This window comes from Chiloscyllium punctatum, chromosome 10, assembly GCF_047496795.1.
Source record: "Chiloscyllium punctatum isolate Juve2018m chromosome 10, sChiPun1.3, whole genome shotgun sequence".
Classification (NCBI taxonomy): Eukaryota; Metazoa; Chordata; class Chondrichthyes; order Orectolobiformes; family Hemiscylliidae; genus Chiloscyllium; species Chiloscyllium punctatum.
Window position 1 is genome coordinate 60141432 of NC_092748.1, and position 18493 is coordinate 60159924.

Sequence of the window (18493 nt, forward strand, 5' to 3'; positions counted from 1 at the left end):
CGTCTGGCCTAAATCCATCCAAACGCTTCCTATTCATATACCCATCCAAATGCCTCTTAAATGTTGCAATTGTGCCAGCCTCTACCACATCTTCTGACAGCTCATTCCATACACGTACCACATTCTGCGTGAAAAAGTTGCCCCTTCGGTCTCTTTTATATCTTTCCCCTCTCACCCTAAACCTATGCCCTCTAGTTCTGGAATCCCCGACCCCAGGGAAAAGACTGTCTATTTATCCTATCTATGCCCCTCATAATTTTGTAAACCTCTATAAGGTCCCCCCTCAGCCTCCGACGCTCCAGGGAAAACAGCCCCAGCCTGTTCAGCCTCTCCCTGTAGCTCAGATCCTCCAACCCTGGCAACATCCTTGTAAGTCTTTTCTGAACCCTTTCACAACATCTTTCCGATAGGAAGGAGACCAGAATTGCATGCAGTAATGGCCTAACCAATGTGTTGTACAGCCGCAACATGACCTCCCATGTTGCATATCTGAAAGTATTGCCATGGATTATTTTCAGTGTTCCATTAAATTTATCTTATGATGTTTTACTTTATTCTTCTTATTTGTCTAGGAGAAATAGCATCAGCATGACAAAGTCAGTTGACAATACTGTTATTACGACGAAGGTGCCTGGTGAATTTCCATGTACCTTTTCCAATTAGTCTGCAATAATCTTCATAGAAAAACTGCATCACTTGTACTATTTCCTAGGAATTGTACAGGTCTTCCATTGTTGTTACATGAATGGGCAAGATAACCCTTATGTAAATTTGCTTTCATTAATAGTAATGTGGACAGTCAGTGTCCGACAAGCAATCTCGATTAAATAATTTCCATTGTAAAATAGTTAATACTTCTCTACGATCTCCTCTGAAATATCTCCTCCCAGTTTTTGTTCACATTTTCATACCTAATTTCTTTAACATTAAGAATAAAGCTATATCTTTTCTCTATTTCGTCTACATACGAATGCCTGATGACTAGAACAAAGAACACATGGCCCAAATTTTAATGTGAGCAGTGAGGCAGCAGCTGTTCACCTTGCGTACAGTTGCTCAAATTCCTTCTGTGATGTTATAAATGTAAATTTCCACTTAATCAGTGTCCTTTTAGTTCGGAACCCAATACAGGGGACCTGTGTCAACTGTGAGCAAGACAGATTGAAGAATCCTGATTGAGTCATAGGGCTGAATTTCCACTTTGAGCAGACAGGGATTTAGGAGTCAATTCTTTCCAGAATTGATAGTGGAGAACAAGAAATGGTAGAGCAATTAAACAACTATTTTAGTTCTCTTTTTTCACTGAAGAAGACAAAAGAAATGATAGGGAAACAAGGATATATTGAGAGGGAAGAATTGAAATAAAATTTTAAAAAGTGCTCAAGAAATTAATGGGACTGAAAGCCGACAAATCCTCAGCACATTATAATCTATACTCAGGTGCTAAAAAGTTCTAGGACCATAAGTCATAGGTGCAGAAGTCGGCCATTCAGACCATCATGTCTGCTTTGCCATTCAACTAGATTATTGATCTACAAATCCTCAACCCCATTATCCTGGCTTTTTCCCGTAAATCTTAATTCCCTTGCAGATTTAAAAAATTCTATCAATCACAGTCTTGAATATACTTAACAACCTAGCCCCAGCAGTATCCTGCAGTAAAGAACTCCACAGATTCACCACCCTCTGAGAGAAGAAATTTCTCCTCATTTCTGTCTTAAATGGGTGACTCTTTACTCTTAGATAATGTTCTTCTGTCCTCGACTCTGCTTCCTTTTCACATCTGCCCTGGCAAGTCTCCTGTGAATCTTGTATGTTTCAATAAGGTCTCCACTCATTCTCCTAAACTCCAAATGTATAGGCCCAACTTATTCAACCCCTCCTCGTAAGACAATCCCTGCATACACGGGATCAGCCTTCTCTGAATGCCTCCAATGCCAGTATATCTTTCCCTCGATAAAGCTAGTATCCTAGCTGTGTTCTGATTAGTGCCTTGTATAGTTTCAATTAAACCTTGATACTTTTATTCTTTATTTTCTTTAAAATAGACGCTGACATTCTACTTGTTTCCCTATTACCCTCTGAATTTGTTTGCTAGCTTTTTGTGATTCATGGATGAGGACTCCCAAATCTTTCTGTTATGTAGCTACTCATCATCCTGACTTGAAAATATATTGCCATTCCTTCATTGTTGCTGAGTCAAAATCCTGGAGTTCTCTCCCTAATGGCATTATAGATCCACTTACAGCACATGGACTGCTGTGATTGAAGAAGACAGCTCACCGCCACCTTCTCAAGGGCGATTAGGGATGCTAGCCAGCCAGTGTGCCCATGTTCCACAAATGAATAAAGAAAAATTAAATTTAAAGTAACACAGGATTAATGAACTGTTTTTTTCGACCCTCATTATCTTCGGATTTATTTTCCATCCCAGTATATAGCTTTTAGTGGATCTCCTTGTTATATTGTCTCCATAATGGCTGTAATCTATAATACCTATTAATCTGTATTTGTGTTGCTAAGTTATTTATTTTGTTTTGAATAGCATGCACACTCGAGTAAAGAGATTAATTTTACCTTTTAATAATTTTTCCTCCTTTGACTGTTTTATTGCTACTTTTCTATGTTTGTATACTTTGTACATTATGTACCACTCCTGGGTATTTTTATCCAAATGCCTGCCCTGTGATAATGTCATATCCTCTTGCTTTATAAGCCTACATTATCCCTCTCCCAAACCATCCAACCACCTGGTGAAGGAGCAGCGCTCCAAAAGCTCATACTTCCAAATAAACCTGTTGGACTATTACCTGGTGTAGTGTGATTATTAACTTTGTACACCCCAGTCCAACGCTGGCACTTCCAAATCATCCTCTCCTTGCTATCATTGATTTAAAGCCTCCTTCACAGCCCTAGTTATTTGTCCCAGCATGTTTCAAGTGATGCCTATCTCACCAGAATAGCTGCCTTCTAATCCCAGTACTAGTACCATTGCTCTATGCACTAAAACCAATTTTACCCACACCAATCTTTGAACTACATATTTAATTCCTTGACACTATGTCACTTTGCCCATTGCTTGGTAGTAATCCAGAGATTATTGTCTTGGTTTTCTGATTCATAATTTAACTTCTAACCATTGAAAATCTTTCAGTTGACCCTCCTTTCTAGTCCTATGGATATCATTAGTACCAACATAGATGACTACACTGGACCCCTCCCCTCCTTTTGCAAATTCTTCCCCAAGGAGATGCCTTTACTTTGGCACTGGGCAGGCAACACAGCCATTAAGATTCCTGGTGCAGAGAACAGTATCTATACCCTTAATTATACTGTCCTCAACCACTACGACATTCGTATTTCCTCCCCACCTTGAATGGTTTTCTGTGCCAAAGTTCTGCGATCAGTTTGCTCATTCTTCCGGCAAGTCACAACCTCCTGCCCCTGATTACAGACCAATTTGAAATTTACAAGAGGCAGCCTTGAAAATAGTGAACATGTTGGTGGTCATCTTCCACAATTCTATATATTCTGGAACAGTGTCAGCAGATTGGAGTGTGCCAAAGGTAACCCTTTTTCAAGGAGTGTGTCACTGAGTTATAGATCAGTCAATGGGCTAAATTCATACTCCTGCTCCTATTTTCTATGTTTCTATATTTCATGAGGCCACCCCTTGGGAGTAAAGGGGTGTTGATATTTGGGGGTTTGTGATCATAGTTATCTGTTATAGGTAGTTGATGACTTGTTGCAATTTTCTGATAGTTCATCGAGTTTGTTAAGAAGCAGCAGGTTAGATATGATGCATCAGTTAATCAGCCGAAGAAAGTACACTGCTGTGACAGATAAGAAAGCTTCTCTTACCTTGAACCTGTCCTGTAGAATGGAGTAGCAGTGGCAGTGGTTTTGAAATGCTGTTTTTGTGTTCTTTCCTGATGTAGGGGAACTGTTGATCTTCTCCCACCGTGCCACTTGCATGGGCAACTATTCACGATGCCAAGATTATAGTTGTTCCCACTCCTACTTCCATTTGAAAGTTAATATTTTTTTCTTCAAATAACTAAACTGTCTTTTTTCAAAAACATTGTACTCGTAATAGGGTGGTGTGGTGCCTGGTAAATCTTTTGTTTATGCTTGTGGGAAGCTAGTTACCAATGTAACACCGTTAAATGACATTTCATACTACGCATGAAGTTCTGTTGTTTAAAGGGTATCTCAATTCCAACAGACAGGAAGCAGTCAACTGCTGAAAAGTTTTGACTAGGATGCCTTATGGTTGCACATGGGTTCTTGAAGCTGGAGGACAGTGAGAGTTTGAAGGAACAGCCAGCTGTAGTAAAAAGAACAGGGAGGTTTCTTGAACATGGAAATACACTCTTAATAACTTGTCTCAAAACCATAGATATAACCTAGAAAAAGAAGAGAGGCTATCATTGTTGGGAGGTGTATTCACAATGAAACAAATATTGTCTTTGTCATAATCTTTGGAGCAGCTATAATGAGGCAGGGTAGGCCTTTAGGCCTGTCTTGATCACTGACAAGCGCCTTCCTGCCAGATTAGAAAGTTGGGGGTTGACTTAATAAGTTTTAACTGGCTGTTTGCCTTGTAAATACAAGCAACCTTGCCATGCCATGAATGTAACTCCTCTAAAATGGCTGGTACTGGGAAATGGTGTCATTCTCAACCTCTGGGGAGCCTGAAAATCCTGCTCATGCAGACTGCAAAGCAGGGACTCATGAACAATCAATATAAATTATACTTGAAATATTTTTATAATGTCAAATAGAAAACAAACTAAAGTTTGGAGCAAAAACAGAAATTGCTTGAAAAGTTCAGCAGATCTGGCAGCATCTTGGAAAGAAATCAGAATTAACATTGCCGGTCTAGTGACCTTCAGAACTGATGGTAGGAAAAAGTTGTTTTTATGCAGAAGGTAGGGTGGTGGGCATGGGGATAAGGAGTAAGCGATAGGTGGAGATAGAACCCAAGGAGAAGAACAAGCATGTCTCTCCAGAGATGCTACCAGACTTGGTGAGCTTTTCCAGCAATTTATGTTTTTGTCTCTGATTTCTAACATCTGCTTAGATGCTAAAAACTCTTTCAGTATTTATTAAAGATTGGAGCACATGCATGACATTGAGAGGCACCATAAACCGAAAATAGAATGGAAGCTATTAAACTATTTTAATTTTAATTTTTCTCAAAAGGTTCAACTTTTCACTTTGTTTTTGGGAATGAGACTGTATAATTGTAAAACATGTAAGGCCAGCACTTACCACAAATTAAACTGTTAAAACAAAATCAGTTGCTCATGATTGTACTAAGTTTAATATTTTATATGTCTTTAAAGTGAAAATATTGTATAATTAACCTAAGATTACACCATCACAGTGATTTTTGTGCAGATTTCCAACAGTGAAAACTGAAACAGTGTGCCTGGAACAGAGCATCATTGATAACAGTTCTCAGATTGCACATGTGCAGATACCAGAAATCATTGGAAGTTTTGTCCAGTGCTATGAAAGAATTGCTGTTATCAACATAAAATGATTAAGACTATTCAATATATTTAAGTTGTGAGTTGTTAAGACTACATTTGATAAGTAGCCATTTTAACCATGAAACAGTAAACTCAGCAAATACAGTTCATATGCAAAGTGAATAATACATTTCTTTCTTGTGCTTTATTCTCCCAGAATCTCTTTAAACATTAGGTAACCTATAAACCTTTGAGAGATTGAAAGGAAATTGGTGACTTAGTTCCTTCTTCAAAAATGTAAATTTGCTGTTAGTGTGGAGTACAGTGATATTTGATACTGTGAAATCCACTTTACAATAGGAATGGAATTTTTCTGGAGAATCGATCAACATTTACAATGAGGACAAGCCATTGCAAAGCTCACATTTCAGACACCTATACAAAACAGCCCTGCTATATGCAGGAAATGACAGGTAATAATTTTTAAAATATGCAAATAAACATCTTTTGCCTGTTGTGAAAATACTTTTGCTTACTGCCAAAAAATATGTTTGATATATACTTTATAGCCATACTAGAAAACTATGAAATAAGTTAAGTTCAATTTTCTTTAGTTTTCGATGTATGTTTACTTTAGCTCTCACTTTTACTGAGGAACTTGCTGAAGATGAAGGAGTGGTAGGAAACATTATGTTTATCGTTGTCTCAGAAAGATTATCAAGATGTATAATACATATTTAAAAAAAATACATGTGGTAGGCAGTACATGTGTAATTTACTTTTCTTCTTCACTCCTTCCCCACACAATATGAATGTTATATTGGTCCAGTTTCACCTTTAATTTTGACTTATCAATTTGTATAGTCGGCAAATAAATACATTGGTTTATGTTTGTTTTGTGTTGAGCTTTTTGCTGCATCACTGGTTACTCTTCTGTTAAATTCTGTTATTAGTATCAAAGATTGTGACGATCCATGATTTGTGACCTTGCTGTTCACAAAGTGGGCATAACTGGAAGATTATAAAGGTGATCTTAGCTTTTTCATAAAGAGTATCTTGATTACCATCAATGCTAAAAGCCAAGGCAAGTTAACATGTAGAGATTGAATCGACATTGCAAGAATACCTTGAATGAAGGAAAGTCTGTTTCAAGATGATGAAACAACAAAGGTATCTGAACCGACAGAGTTCATACTATTTACTGAAGCGTTGGGCAAAGTCTCCACATAAGATTAATGATTACATGATTGAATGTAGGATGAAAACTTTTGATTGAAAACGCTGAAGTGAATTTACCACAGCATCGGCATAAATAATTTTGGGGCAAAGCTTGGACTTCTAACTTTGTTCCTATTACTGTTTATTAAAAAGAAGGCTAAATTTATTCCTCATCTTTATATGCTACAATTTTTTTTCTTGAAAGGTTTTGAGGTGTTCCTTCCTTTAAGTTCTGAAATCCTTCTGCTGCTGGTGCTGATGCTCCAATGTAGATGGGAAAGAAATTCCATGATATTGACCCAATGCTGAAGAACTGTGACTTGCATCCATGTTAGAATGGCTATTGATCTTAATCAATAATTGTTCTAACCGCTTGACCACACTGGTCAAATTCGCAGATTCTAGACTCGTGAGGAGGTACAAACAACCTATCAACATCCACCCTGTCACAATCTAAGAATTTCGAAGTTTCGATGAGATCACATCTCATTCTTTGAAACTCTCGAGAATAAGGACTCAGTTTCTTCAACTTGTCCTCATTAGACAATCCAGCCATCCCAAGAATTAGTCTGAAACTTGTAGCACTCACTTTATAGTAGGTATATTCTTTCTTAGATAAGGAAATCAAAAATGTACAAAATAAACCAGGTGTATGGGCTCATCAAGGCTCCATACAATTGCAGCAAGGCATCATTACTTCCATACTTAAATCTCCTTTTAGCATATCATTTGCCTTTCTAATTTCTTGCTGAATTCACGTGTTTGCTCTTAGTGATTCCTAGAATCCCTACAGTGTGGAAACAGGCCCTTTGGCCCAACAAGTTCACACAGACCCTCCGAAGAGTAACCCACCCAGACCCATTTCCCAACGTCTACCCCAGACTAATACGCCTAACCAATACATCCCTGAACACTATGGGCAATTTAGCATGGCCTATTTACCTAACTTGCGCATCTTTGGATTGTGGGAGGAAACCCATGCAGACACAGGGAGTATGTGCAATTACCACACAGACAGTCGCCCAAGACAGGAATCGAACCCAGGTCCCTGGCACTGTGAGGCAACAGTGCTAACCACCGTGCAGAACGAGGATTCCCAGGTCCTTTTGAATGTCAACTTCCCAAACTTTCACCATTTAGGATAAGTGGATAACTTGTCACTTATTCATAGAATATTCCATTTGCTGGGGTTTGGTTTAGCTCATTTGGCTGAATGGTTAATTTGCAAAGCAGTATGATGTTGACAGCATGGGTTCAATTCCTGCACCGGATGAGGTTATCATGAAGACCTCTCCTACTCAAACTCTGCCCTTACCTGGGGTGTGGTAGCCCTCAGGTTAAATCGCCACTAATTGTCTGTCTCTCTCAAATGACAGAGCAGCCTTAGGGAATGGTAAGACTATGGTAACTTGATTGGATTCCACCTGTCAGGCAACTATTCTCTGGAATTTAGAATGGATTTATAATTTACACAAACTGGACATAATTGTCTCTGTTTTATGAGATCTAACATTTCTAATCAAAATATTAAATAAGTATGAATGACACTAGGACAGAAGTTTAAAGAAAAAAAGGTTGATCATCTTAAAACTCAGTTGACAGCTTGCCCATCCATCTTCTCAAAAGTAAAAAATTGTACTAAGGATGCAAGGGTAAGGGACAATAAGTATAATCATCTTCTAAGAGTTATGTGAGAAAAGTAAAAAAATGTAGAAGGGGTCTCCCTCGGAAACTGAGGACTGCAGGTGCTGGAGATCAGCGTTGAAAGTGTGTTGCTGGGAAAGCACAGCAGGTCAGGCAGCATCCAAGGAGCAGGAGAATCAATGTTTTGGGCATAAGCCCTTCAGGAATGAGGCTTGTGGGCCGGCCTCATTAAAACCCTCTGGACCTGTCCGTCACTCTCTTTTCCCACCCCCCCCCCCCCCCCCCCCCCGACCTATCACTTTCTCCCTCATCTTCATCCACCTATTGCTTTCTCAACTACCCCCTCCACCACCTTCCTATTTATCTCTCAACCCTGGCCCACAAGCCTCATTTGTGATGAAGGGCTTATGCCCGAAACATTGATTCTTCTGCTCCTTAGATGCTGCCTGACCTGCTGTGCTTTCCCAGCAACACAATCTCGTCCCTCCTATGGGAAGGATGTTGTAAAACTTAAAAGGATTCAGAAAAGATTTACAAGCATGTTGCCAGGGTTGGAGGGTTTGAGCTATAAGGAGAGGCTAAACAGGTGGAGGCTGTTTTCCTTGGAGCATCGGAGGCTGAGAGGTGACCTTGCAGAGGTTTATAAAATCATGAGGGGCATGAATAAAATAAGTAAACAAGGTCTTTTTCCTGGGTTGGGGGAGTCCAGAACTCAAGGTTTAGGGTGAGAGGGGAAAACTTTTAAAATGACCTAAGGGGCAACGTTTCCATGCAGAAGAGGGTGGTGCATGTATGAAATGAGCTGTCAGAGGAAGTGGCAGAGGCTGGTACAAGTACAACATTTGAAAGACATCTGGATGGGTATATGAATAGGAAGGGTTTAGAGGGATATGGGCCAAATGCTGGCAAATGGATCTAGATTAATTTAGGATATCTGGTTGACATGGACAAGTTGGACCAAAGGGTGTTTTCCATAGTTGTGCATCTTCATGACTCTATGACACCGTCAAGACCCATAGTTAGTCCTCTGTTAGGGAGAGACTTAAGTAATTAGATTACCTACAGTGCTTTAAGAATTGTATTAAGCATTAAACCAATAATGTTTTACCATTGGATTTGAAGGTATGGGATAATGAAATAAAACATTTTTATCTTTCACTTTGTGAACCGGGCAACTAAGTTTGAACAGTCTGGAGTAATGTACTAGAATTTTAAGAAGTGATTGTGAACAAATTAATGGAGAAATGTGTAGGGGATTCAATCCGGGCACTGGCTAATTTCCTCCGTGATGAAAGGGAATGGGAGTTTGCAATGAGTTTAGAGGTATGTGTGAAAATACGAACATTATTGTAGTTAATGCAGCAGCAGAAAGTCCCTTTCTTAATGGAATTTGTGGAAGTAATCATGCAGTAATAGATGAGATGCTTCACAAAATTTGAACAGAACAACCAGGTTATAAACTAAAATCTGCCTTGGCATGGACAGTTCATGAGGTGACATCTCTACCAATGGTTGAGGGCTACAGTCTATATCAGTTGGTTTATGGGAGAAACTCAAAAATGCCTTTTAGTGTTGTGTGATCATCTTCTGGCATGGGAAAAGCCTACAATTAGCTCCACTTTTTCTAAGCATTTGAATGCCTCTCAAGCAGGAAGAAAAGCATGCACTAAGGCTGATGTTTCAAAGGAAACTTGGTAAGCCTTATAGCATTGTCTGAGGCCATCAGAAATGAATCATAATCTGGGAATTTAGTATATTACAAAAGAGAAGGTCAGAGAGGGTGGCTAACTCTATGTCATCACTACCTTTTCACCTACAAAATATTAATTTTACAAAATTGCAATCAGACTTTGAGGGTGCATTCTATAAGGTTAATTGGCACTGATTATACATTTACAGAATCAGAGCAAGTAATAGAGTGAGAGGCCCTATGCATTTTGCATATACATATGTTGGACAGTTATGCAAAGCAGCTTATGGCAGATAAAGTACTGACTGAGTGTGGACAAATTGATACTGATACACTGGTTAGAACTACTTATCTCTTAGACAAATGTCAAAAGTCTTCACGAAAGAACCGAAATGCCAGGAGCAGCCATTGAACAGAGAGATGCCACCATCATAGAAACAGCAGGGAAAGGAACTAGCAAATACAAACATTACTAAGCTTATTAGATAGGGAACAGAAGATGGATTGCCACGGATCAGCAAAAGGAAATTAAGTAGACATAATATGTTTTCTGAAAGTGGATCTTGAAGTGAACAAGGCCCTAGGAATAGGTCACAGACTTGCAAAAGGAATTTGCATCATAGGAAGGGGTGATCTTGTAACAGTAGTCTAGAATGAGATAAGTTGGAATTTGGATGGCGATTGTAGCTTGAATATAACAAAGACAATGAAACTGGCCAGGAATACGATGAGTGGAAGGACTAATGATCAAAGTATTTAGTAGCTACGAATATATTAGAAGATAAGTTGGAAGGTTCATTTCCAGATGTTTTGTCACCCTACTAGGTAACATCTTCAGTGGGCCTCCGGGCGAAGCACTGCTGATAATTCCTGCTTTCTATTTATATGTTTGGGTTGGATCCCATCTACCACCCTGTGAGAAAATGAACAGGAAATGACATCACCACAGGAAATGACATCACCAACCCAAAGAAACCCAAACATATAAATAGAAAGCAGGAATTATCAGCAGTGCTTCGCCCTGAGGTCAACTGAAGATGTTACCTAGTAGGGTGATGAAACGTCTGAAAGTGAACCTTCCAGCTCAGCGAGCAAACCTACATCCAGAATGTCCATCCATGTAACCCCATTTCACTGCACTTGGCCCATAACTTTCTAAACCTTTCCTATCTATGTATTGTCCAAATACCTTTTAAATGTTGTTAATGAACCTGCCTCAACTATTTCCTCTGGCAGCTCATTCCATAAGCGTACCACCTTCTGTGGAAACACATTTTCTCCTCAGGTTACCTTTTATTCTTTCCCCTCTAACTTTAAACTGATGCCCTCTAGTCCTCCAATCCCACAACCCTGGGAAAAAGGCTGAGTGCATTGATCCTATCCATGCCTGTCATGATCTTACACACTTCTATAAACTTCCCCCCCCCCCCACCGTGTCTTATGCTTTAAAGAAAAATGTCCCAGCTTGTCTCACTGATCCCCATAACTCAGACCGTTGAGTCCTGGCAACATCCTTGTAAATTTCTTCTGTACTCTTTGCAGTTAAGAACATCCTTCCTATAGTGAGATGACCAAAACTGAACACATACTCTAAGTGCAACCTCATCAACAACGGCAAAATAACTTCCCAACTTCTTTATTCACTGTCCTGACTGCTGAAGGCCAGGTTGCCAACAGCCTTCTTCACTGCCCTGTCTACCTGTGATTCCACTTTCAGAAAACTATAAACTTGAACTCCAAGATTCTTCTCTTCCAATGTAGTCCTTAAGGCCCTAACATTCTCTATGAAATTCCTACTTTGATTTGACTTTTGAAAATGCCAGACCTCACACTTCCCTATTTTAAACTCCATTTGCCATTTCTCTGCCTCACTGTCCACAATACAGCCTATTTTAGTGTCATCTGCAAACTTACTAATCATGCCTTGTACATCCTCATCCAAATCATAGATATAGATAACAAACAGTAATGGGCTCGGCACTGACCACTGAGGAACACCACTAATCACAGGCCTCCAGTCTGACAAGTATCCTTCCACTATTACCTTCTGCTTCCTACCATCAAGCCAATTGTGTATCCAGTTTGCCAGCTCTCCCTGGATTCCATTCGATCTAACCTTCCAGGTCAGCCTACCACTTGGAATCTTATCAAAGGCCTTACTGAATTTCATTCAAATTACGTCTACCACCCTGCCCTCATTAACCTTCCTGGTCACTTCATCAAAGAACTCTTAACAAGTTTGTGAGGCATGATCTCCCATGCACAGAGACATGCTCCGAATCAAACCCTATCTTTCCAAATGCATATAAATCTTATCCCTCAGAATCTTCTCAAGTAACTTATCTACCATAGATGTTAGGCCTAATGGTCTATAGTTCCCAGCTTTTTGCAGCCTTTCTTGAATAAGGGCACAATATTCACTGCCCTCCAGCCTTCTAGGACCTCACCCATGGCTAATGATGATGCAAAAATATCAGCCAAGGCCACTGCAATTTCTTCTCCAGCCTCTTGCAGGGTTCTTGGATATATCTGGTCAGGACTATGAGATTTATCTAACTTCATATGTTCTAATGCATCCAACATCTCCTCTACTCTGATATGGACTGTCCCCAAAATACCATCACTAACTTCCCCAAGTCTTCATGTCTTTCTCCATGATAAACAGAGGAGAAATTATCATTGAGGACCTCACCCATCTCCTGTGGTTCCATACATACATGACCACTCTGGTCCTTGAGGTGTCCTATTCTCTGTCTAGTTCTTCTTTTTCCTTTAATATACTTTAAAAATCTGTTTAATCACCCTAATCTTCTCAGCCAAAGTTATCTCATGCCCCCTTTTTGACTTGCTGATTTCCTTCTTCAGCAAATTCCTGTGTCTCCTATATACCTCCAGGGATTCCCTTCATCCCAGCTGCCCATCTGCTAGAGAAGGTTCTGCTGATCTGGTTGGTTTTTTACGATTGAAGAAGCTTGCAGAGAGAGGGAATGTTGTATAGACTAGACGGGGTTATAGACAGAGACTGATTATAGGGACTGAAGAAGATTACAAATATCGGGTATATTGTACTGTTGGCAAAAAGTTACAGAGATCATCAGTGCTGTGGGAGGAGGAAGTCACAGCAATCATGAGGGTTTTAGCGACATGATGTTATTGTGATAGAAAATTTTGAAGAGACTGAGGAGGTTACAGTCAAGCCAGATGAGTTGTAAGAGCTGGAGGTATTAACAGTGATAGTGAGTGTTGTAGTGAATGAAGGTTACAGTCATAAAGAGGACTTCAGGGATGGGAAGATTTTACAGTCATATGAGCTTTGCAAGGACTGGAGAAGGTTACATGGCCAAGGAGTGTTTTAGGGACTGTACAATTTTTGATTCAGGGAGGATATTTGGGACAAAGCAAAGTTAAAGGCAAATCTTGGCTGAACTGGGAAATCCCCTCCCTACTGAAGACCAGGCATGCAGCTTTCAAGATGGAAGACCCAGACCTATACAGAAAATCCAGACATGATCTCTGCAAAGCCATCAGAGATGCCAGCATAGATTGGTCTCCACGCTTTGCAACTGGACCCTCAGCTTCCTGACCTATAGACTACAATGAATGAAGATGGACAACAGCACCTCCTCCCTGATCATACTCAACACTGGAGAACCCCCCGCCGCACCAAAGAATGCATTTTCCGGCCCTTACTGTACTCCTTGTATACCCACGACTGTGTTACTAAATTCTGAACCAACTCCATGTACAGTTTTGCTGATAATGCCACCGTGGTAGGACGGGTATCAAATAACGAGTCAGAGTCCAGAAAGGAGATAAAGGGCTTGGTAACGTGGTGCGATGATAACAAACTCTCTGAATGTTAGCAAAACTAAAGAACTGATAATTGACTTCAGAAAAAAAGGGGGAGAACACACCCCATCTACATCAGCGGAGCAGAGGTTGAGAGGGTCGAGAGCATTCAGTTCCAAAGAATGACGATAACCAATAATCTCTTCTGGACTTCCTATGTAGATGTGACAGTCAAGAAGGCACAACAATGTTTCTTCTTCCTCTGGCTGCTCAGGAAATCCGGTCTGCAGGTACAACAAGTAATTAGGAAGCCAAATGGAATTTTGTCCTTTGTTGCTAAAGGGATAGAGTTTAAAAGCAGGGAGGTTATGTTGCAACTGTACAGAGTGCTGGTGAGGTCACACCCAGAGTACTGCATGCAGTTTTCATCTCCTTACTTGGGAAAGAATGTACTGGCACTAGAGGAGGTTCACTAGGTTGATTCCAAGTTGAGGGGGTTGGCTTATGAGGCAAGACTGAGTAGACTGGGATTATATTCATTGGAAATTAGAAGAATTAGGGGGATCTTATAGAAACATATAAAATTATGAAGGGAATAGATAAGGTAGAAGTAGAAAGGATGTTTCCATTGCCAGGTGCAACTAGGACAGGAGGGCATAGCCTCAAAATTTGGGGGGAGCAGATTTAGGATTGAATTGAGAAGGAACTTCTTCACGCAGAGGGAATTCCTTGCCCAGTGAAGTTGACGCATCTTCAGTAAACGTTTTTACAGCTAAGATAGAATTTTTTTGAACAACAAAGGAATTAAGGGATACAGTGAGAGCGTGGGTAAGTGGAGCCAAGATGGCCTATTGCTCCTAGTCCCTATGTTCTTATGTCAAATAGGCAATACTGGACCAAGTTATAGGCCTAAACCAACCACATTGACACTCACCACCGGTGCCAACACCGAAACAACATAAAAGGATACAAAATCGTGGCACAACATCGTGGGCTGAAGGGCCTGTTCTGTGCTGTACTGTTCTAAGATGAAGCAGAGCAAGATAGTGGACAAAGACACATCCCACCCTGATGTGCTGAATGCTTTCTATGCTCAATTTGAGCAGAATGCCAGCGGCGGGGTGTCAGCTGCCCTGACAGCCCCGGATGCACCTGTTCTTTCCATCACTGCTGCAGACATCAGATCAGTCTTCCTGGGAATCAACCCAAGGAAAAGGATGGGCCAGCACTGAGTCTTTGGCAGTGCACTTATATCCTGTGCGGACCAACTGGCGGAGGTATTCACTTATATCTTTAACCTCTCCCTCCTCCAAGCTGAAGTCCCCACCTGCTTCAAGAAGACCATCATCATCCCAGTACCTAAGAAAGCACATGCAACGTATCTCAATATCTACCCCCCAGTGGCTTTGACCTCCACAATCATGAAGTGCTTCAAGAGGCTGGTCATGGCCAACATTAACTCTAGTTTCCCAGCTTGCCTCGATCGCCTACAATTTGCCTACTGATGTAACAGGTTCACAGCAGATGTCATTTTCTCTAGCTGTGCAGCGCTCATCCCTGGAGCATTTGGAAAACAAGGGCACCTACATCAAGCTCCTGCACATCAACAATAACTCCGCCTTCAATACCATTCCATCTCCAGACTGATTTCAAAACTCTGAGACTGGGATCTCAGCTCCACCCTCTACAACTAGATCCTCAACTTCCTGATCCAAAGACTGCAATCAATGAAGGTGGGTAACAGCACCTCCTCCATCATTACACTTAATACTGGAGCCCCAACCCAAGGATGCATGTAGATGTCTTGGTCAAGAAGGTGCAACAATGCTGCTTCTTCCTCAGGCAGCTCAGGAAATTCGGCATGTCCATATTGACCTTCACTAACTTTTATAGGTGCACCATAGAAAGCATTCTATTCAGGTACATAATGGTCTGGTATGGCAACTGCTCTGCCCAGGACAATGAGAAACTCCAGAAGGTTGTGTGTGCAGCCCAGACCACCACAAAAATCAATCTCCCATCTATGGACTCCATTTACACATCTCGTTGCCATGGAAAGGCTGCCAACATCATCAAAGTCCCGTCCCACCTCGGTAACACTTTCTTACAACCTCTTCTGTCAGGCAGAAGGTATAGAAGCTTCAACATACAATCCAAAAGATTCAAGAACAGCTTCTTCCCTGCTGATATCAGACTGATGAATGGATTTATTAATTTCAAATAATACTGATCTTGTTAATGTTGATCTTGCCTTGCATAGATTTTGTGCAGTGTAAATGATATGCCTTACTATGTTCAAGCTTTTTTTCACCCTGTGATCAGTACGTCCTTGCTTACTATGATTTTCCTGTACTGCTTGTAAACAAAGCTTTTCACTGTACTGAGGTATATGTGAAAATAATTCAAATCAATCAAGAGTAACGATAGAATTGGAGGAAGATACAATTATGCAGGGCATTGTAGAGATTTGACAAAGTCACAAAGTGCACAAGGGTTGTAGAAACGAGGATGCAGCCAAAGGGTGTGGTGTAGCAATGCCAGGAGGTTGTGGAAAAAATGTCTATTAGAGGGATAGGAGGAGGTTACGGTGGCAGGGAGTTCTGTGGAAGCTGCAGGTGATTACAGAGTCAGAAATCACACAATACCAGGTGATAGTTCAACATGTTTATTTGAAATCACGAGCTTTTGGAGTGCTGCTTCTTCGTCAGGAAGTCACCTGACAAAGGGAGCAGTGCTTTAAAAGCTTATGAATTCAAATAAACTCATTGGACTATAGCCTGGTGTCGAGTAACTTCTGCTGTTGTCCACCCCAGTTGAACATCTCCATATCATGGTAATTACAGAGATAGGAATGGTTCTAGTGGCTGGATGAGATGATAAAGATAGGAAGGTTAGCAATGACTGAAGGGGGTACACTTACAGAAGGATGATAGCAACTCGAGGAAGTTTGAGAAAGTGAGAGCTGTAGCAATGGGAGGAGGTCACGGATAGAAAAGATTATCAAGACTGGATGAGCTTACAGACAGAAAAAGGTTAAAGTAGCTTTAGAAGATCACACAAATTGGTATGGTAGGCTGGAGGGATTGGAAGACTTGAAGCAGATAGTGAGGTTTATATAGACTGTCGGAGGGCACAGAGTTAGTGAGGTGCTGTGACCTTGGATTAGCAATCTTAACTGTTAGTTGCATCCCAATAAATAGATCCTGTATTCAAGGTCAAAATAGACCAATTAAGACCTTTGGTTAGTTGAAGTGATTTATGTACTCAGACTAGAATTGATACTAGTTATGATCTTTTACAACTGAGTACCATGTTAAGGCATGCTACCGTTAAGCGGCCTTTGAGAATGAGTAAAACGTGAAGCAATTTGAATTCAGAAAAATATACACTCTCATTTCCAGCCTTAGGCAATCCAGAAGATATGAACTTAGTAAACTTTAGTGATGCTTCACATGCCAATCATCAGATGGATATTCTGTAATGCCAGGGCTTACTATATTCTGAGTGAACAAGAATAATAACTGCTGTCAATTAGCTTGGGAAGCTAAGAAATTCAAAACAATTGTGAAATGCATTTTCGCATTTGAAACATTAGCACTAGTATAGGAATATGGGATTGGGCTTGTCTAACATTTGGAAGGAAATGCTATACAAGGGGAAATCTGAGAAAAATATGCCTGCAGAATAATATGTGGTGTTATGGACCAAACCAGATCCCATCAAAATATTCTAGAAGGTAGTCTAGACCCTAACTTTTCTTATTTTACAGTAGGTGTGAAATGCGTGTTCCAAATGTGATGCGACTGGTCGAACTATTTGATGTTAAGCAAAACACAATTTATTTAAACACTGTTGTCAAAATACAAACAAAAGTAAGAGGAATTTAGAATAACTTAACTATTGGGAAACTTAACCAAATAGGACTGAGGAATGACAGATGTTTAATTTAGATAAATATGAGGTGCTGTATTTTGGGATAGCAAATCTTATCAGGACTTATACGCTTAATGGTAATGTCCTAGGGAGTGTTGTTGAACAAAGAGACCTTGGAGTGCAGGTTCATAGCTCCTTGAAAGTAGAGTCGCAAGTAGATAAGATAGTGAAGAAGGTGTTTGGTATGCTTTCCTTTATTGGTCAGAGTATTGAGTAAATCGAAAAAGTTTTTTTCCCTGGAGCGGGGGAGTCCAGAACTAGAGGGCATAGGTTTAGGGTGAGGGGTAAGATATAAAAGAGACCTAAGGGGCAACCCTTTCACACAGATGATGGTACATGTATGGAATGAGTTGCCAGAGAAAGTGGTGAAGTTTAGTACAGTTGCAACATTTAAAAGGCATCTGGATAGGTACATGAATAGGAAGGGTTTGGAGGGATATGGGCCGGGTGCTGGCAAATGGGACTAGATTAGGTTAGGATACCTAGTTGGCACGGACAAGTTGGATCAATGGGTCTGTTTTCATGCTGTACATCTCTATGACTCTATGACTCTAATAGATACAGTATGAATTACTAATTAACTGTTCCAATATAGTAATATCCCATAAACGCACACCTTGGCAAAAAGGTAATTTCAGACAGAGATTCTTCCCTGTTCTCTAATCCAGGAGGAAACAACATTAACAGAGATTTCAGAGAAAGTAGCAGCTAGGAATCCTTTACTGAAGCTTTTAAACCTTCT

At 40.4% G+C, this 18493-nt stretch overlaps 1 protein-coding gene across 4 annotated transcripts in view; it reads left to right on the top strand.

Annotated features, from left to right (window-relative positions):
- Positions 1–18493, top strand: part of erich2 (glutamate-rich 2) — a 239014-nt gene that overhangs the window by 51336 nt on the left and 169185 nt on the right. For all 4 annotated transcript variants that reach the window (XM_072579305.1, XM_072579308.1, XM_072579306.1 and 1 more), the window contains one exon: positions 5838–5950. In XM_072579305.1, the coding sequence (XP_072435406.1) occupies positions 5838–5950 (113 nt within the window). The remainder of the gene's footprint in view (positions 1–5837; positions 5951–18493) is intronic.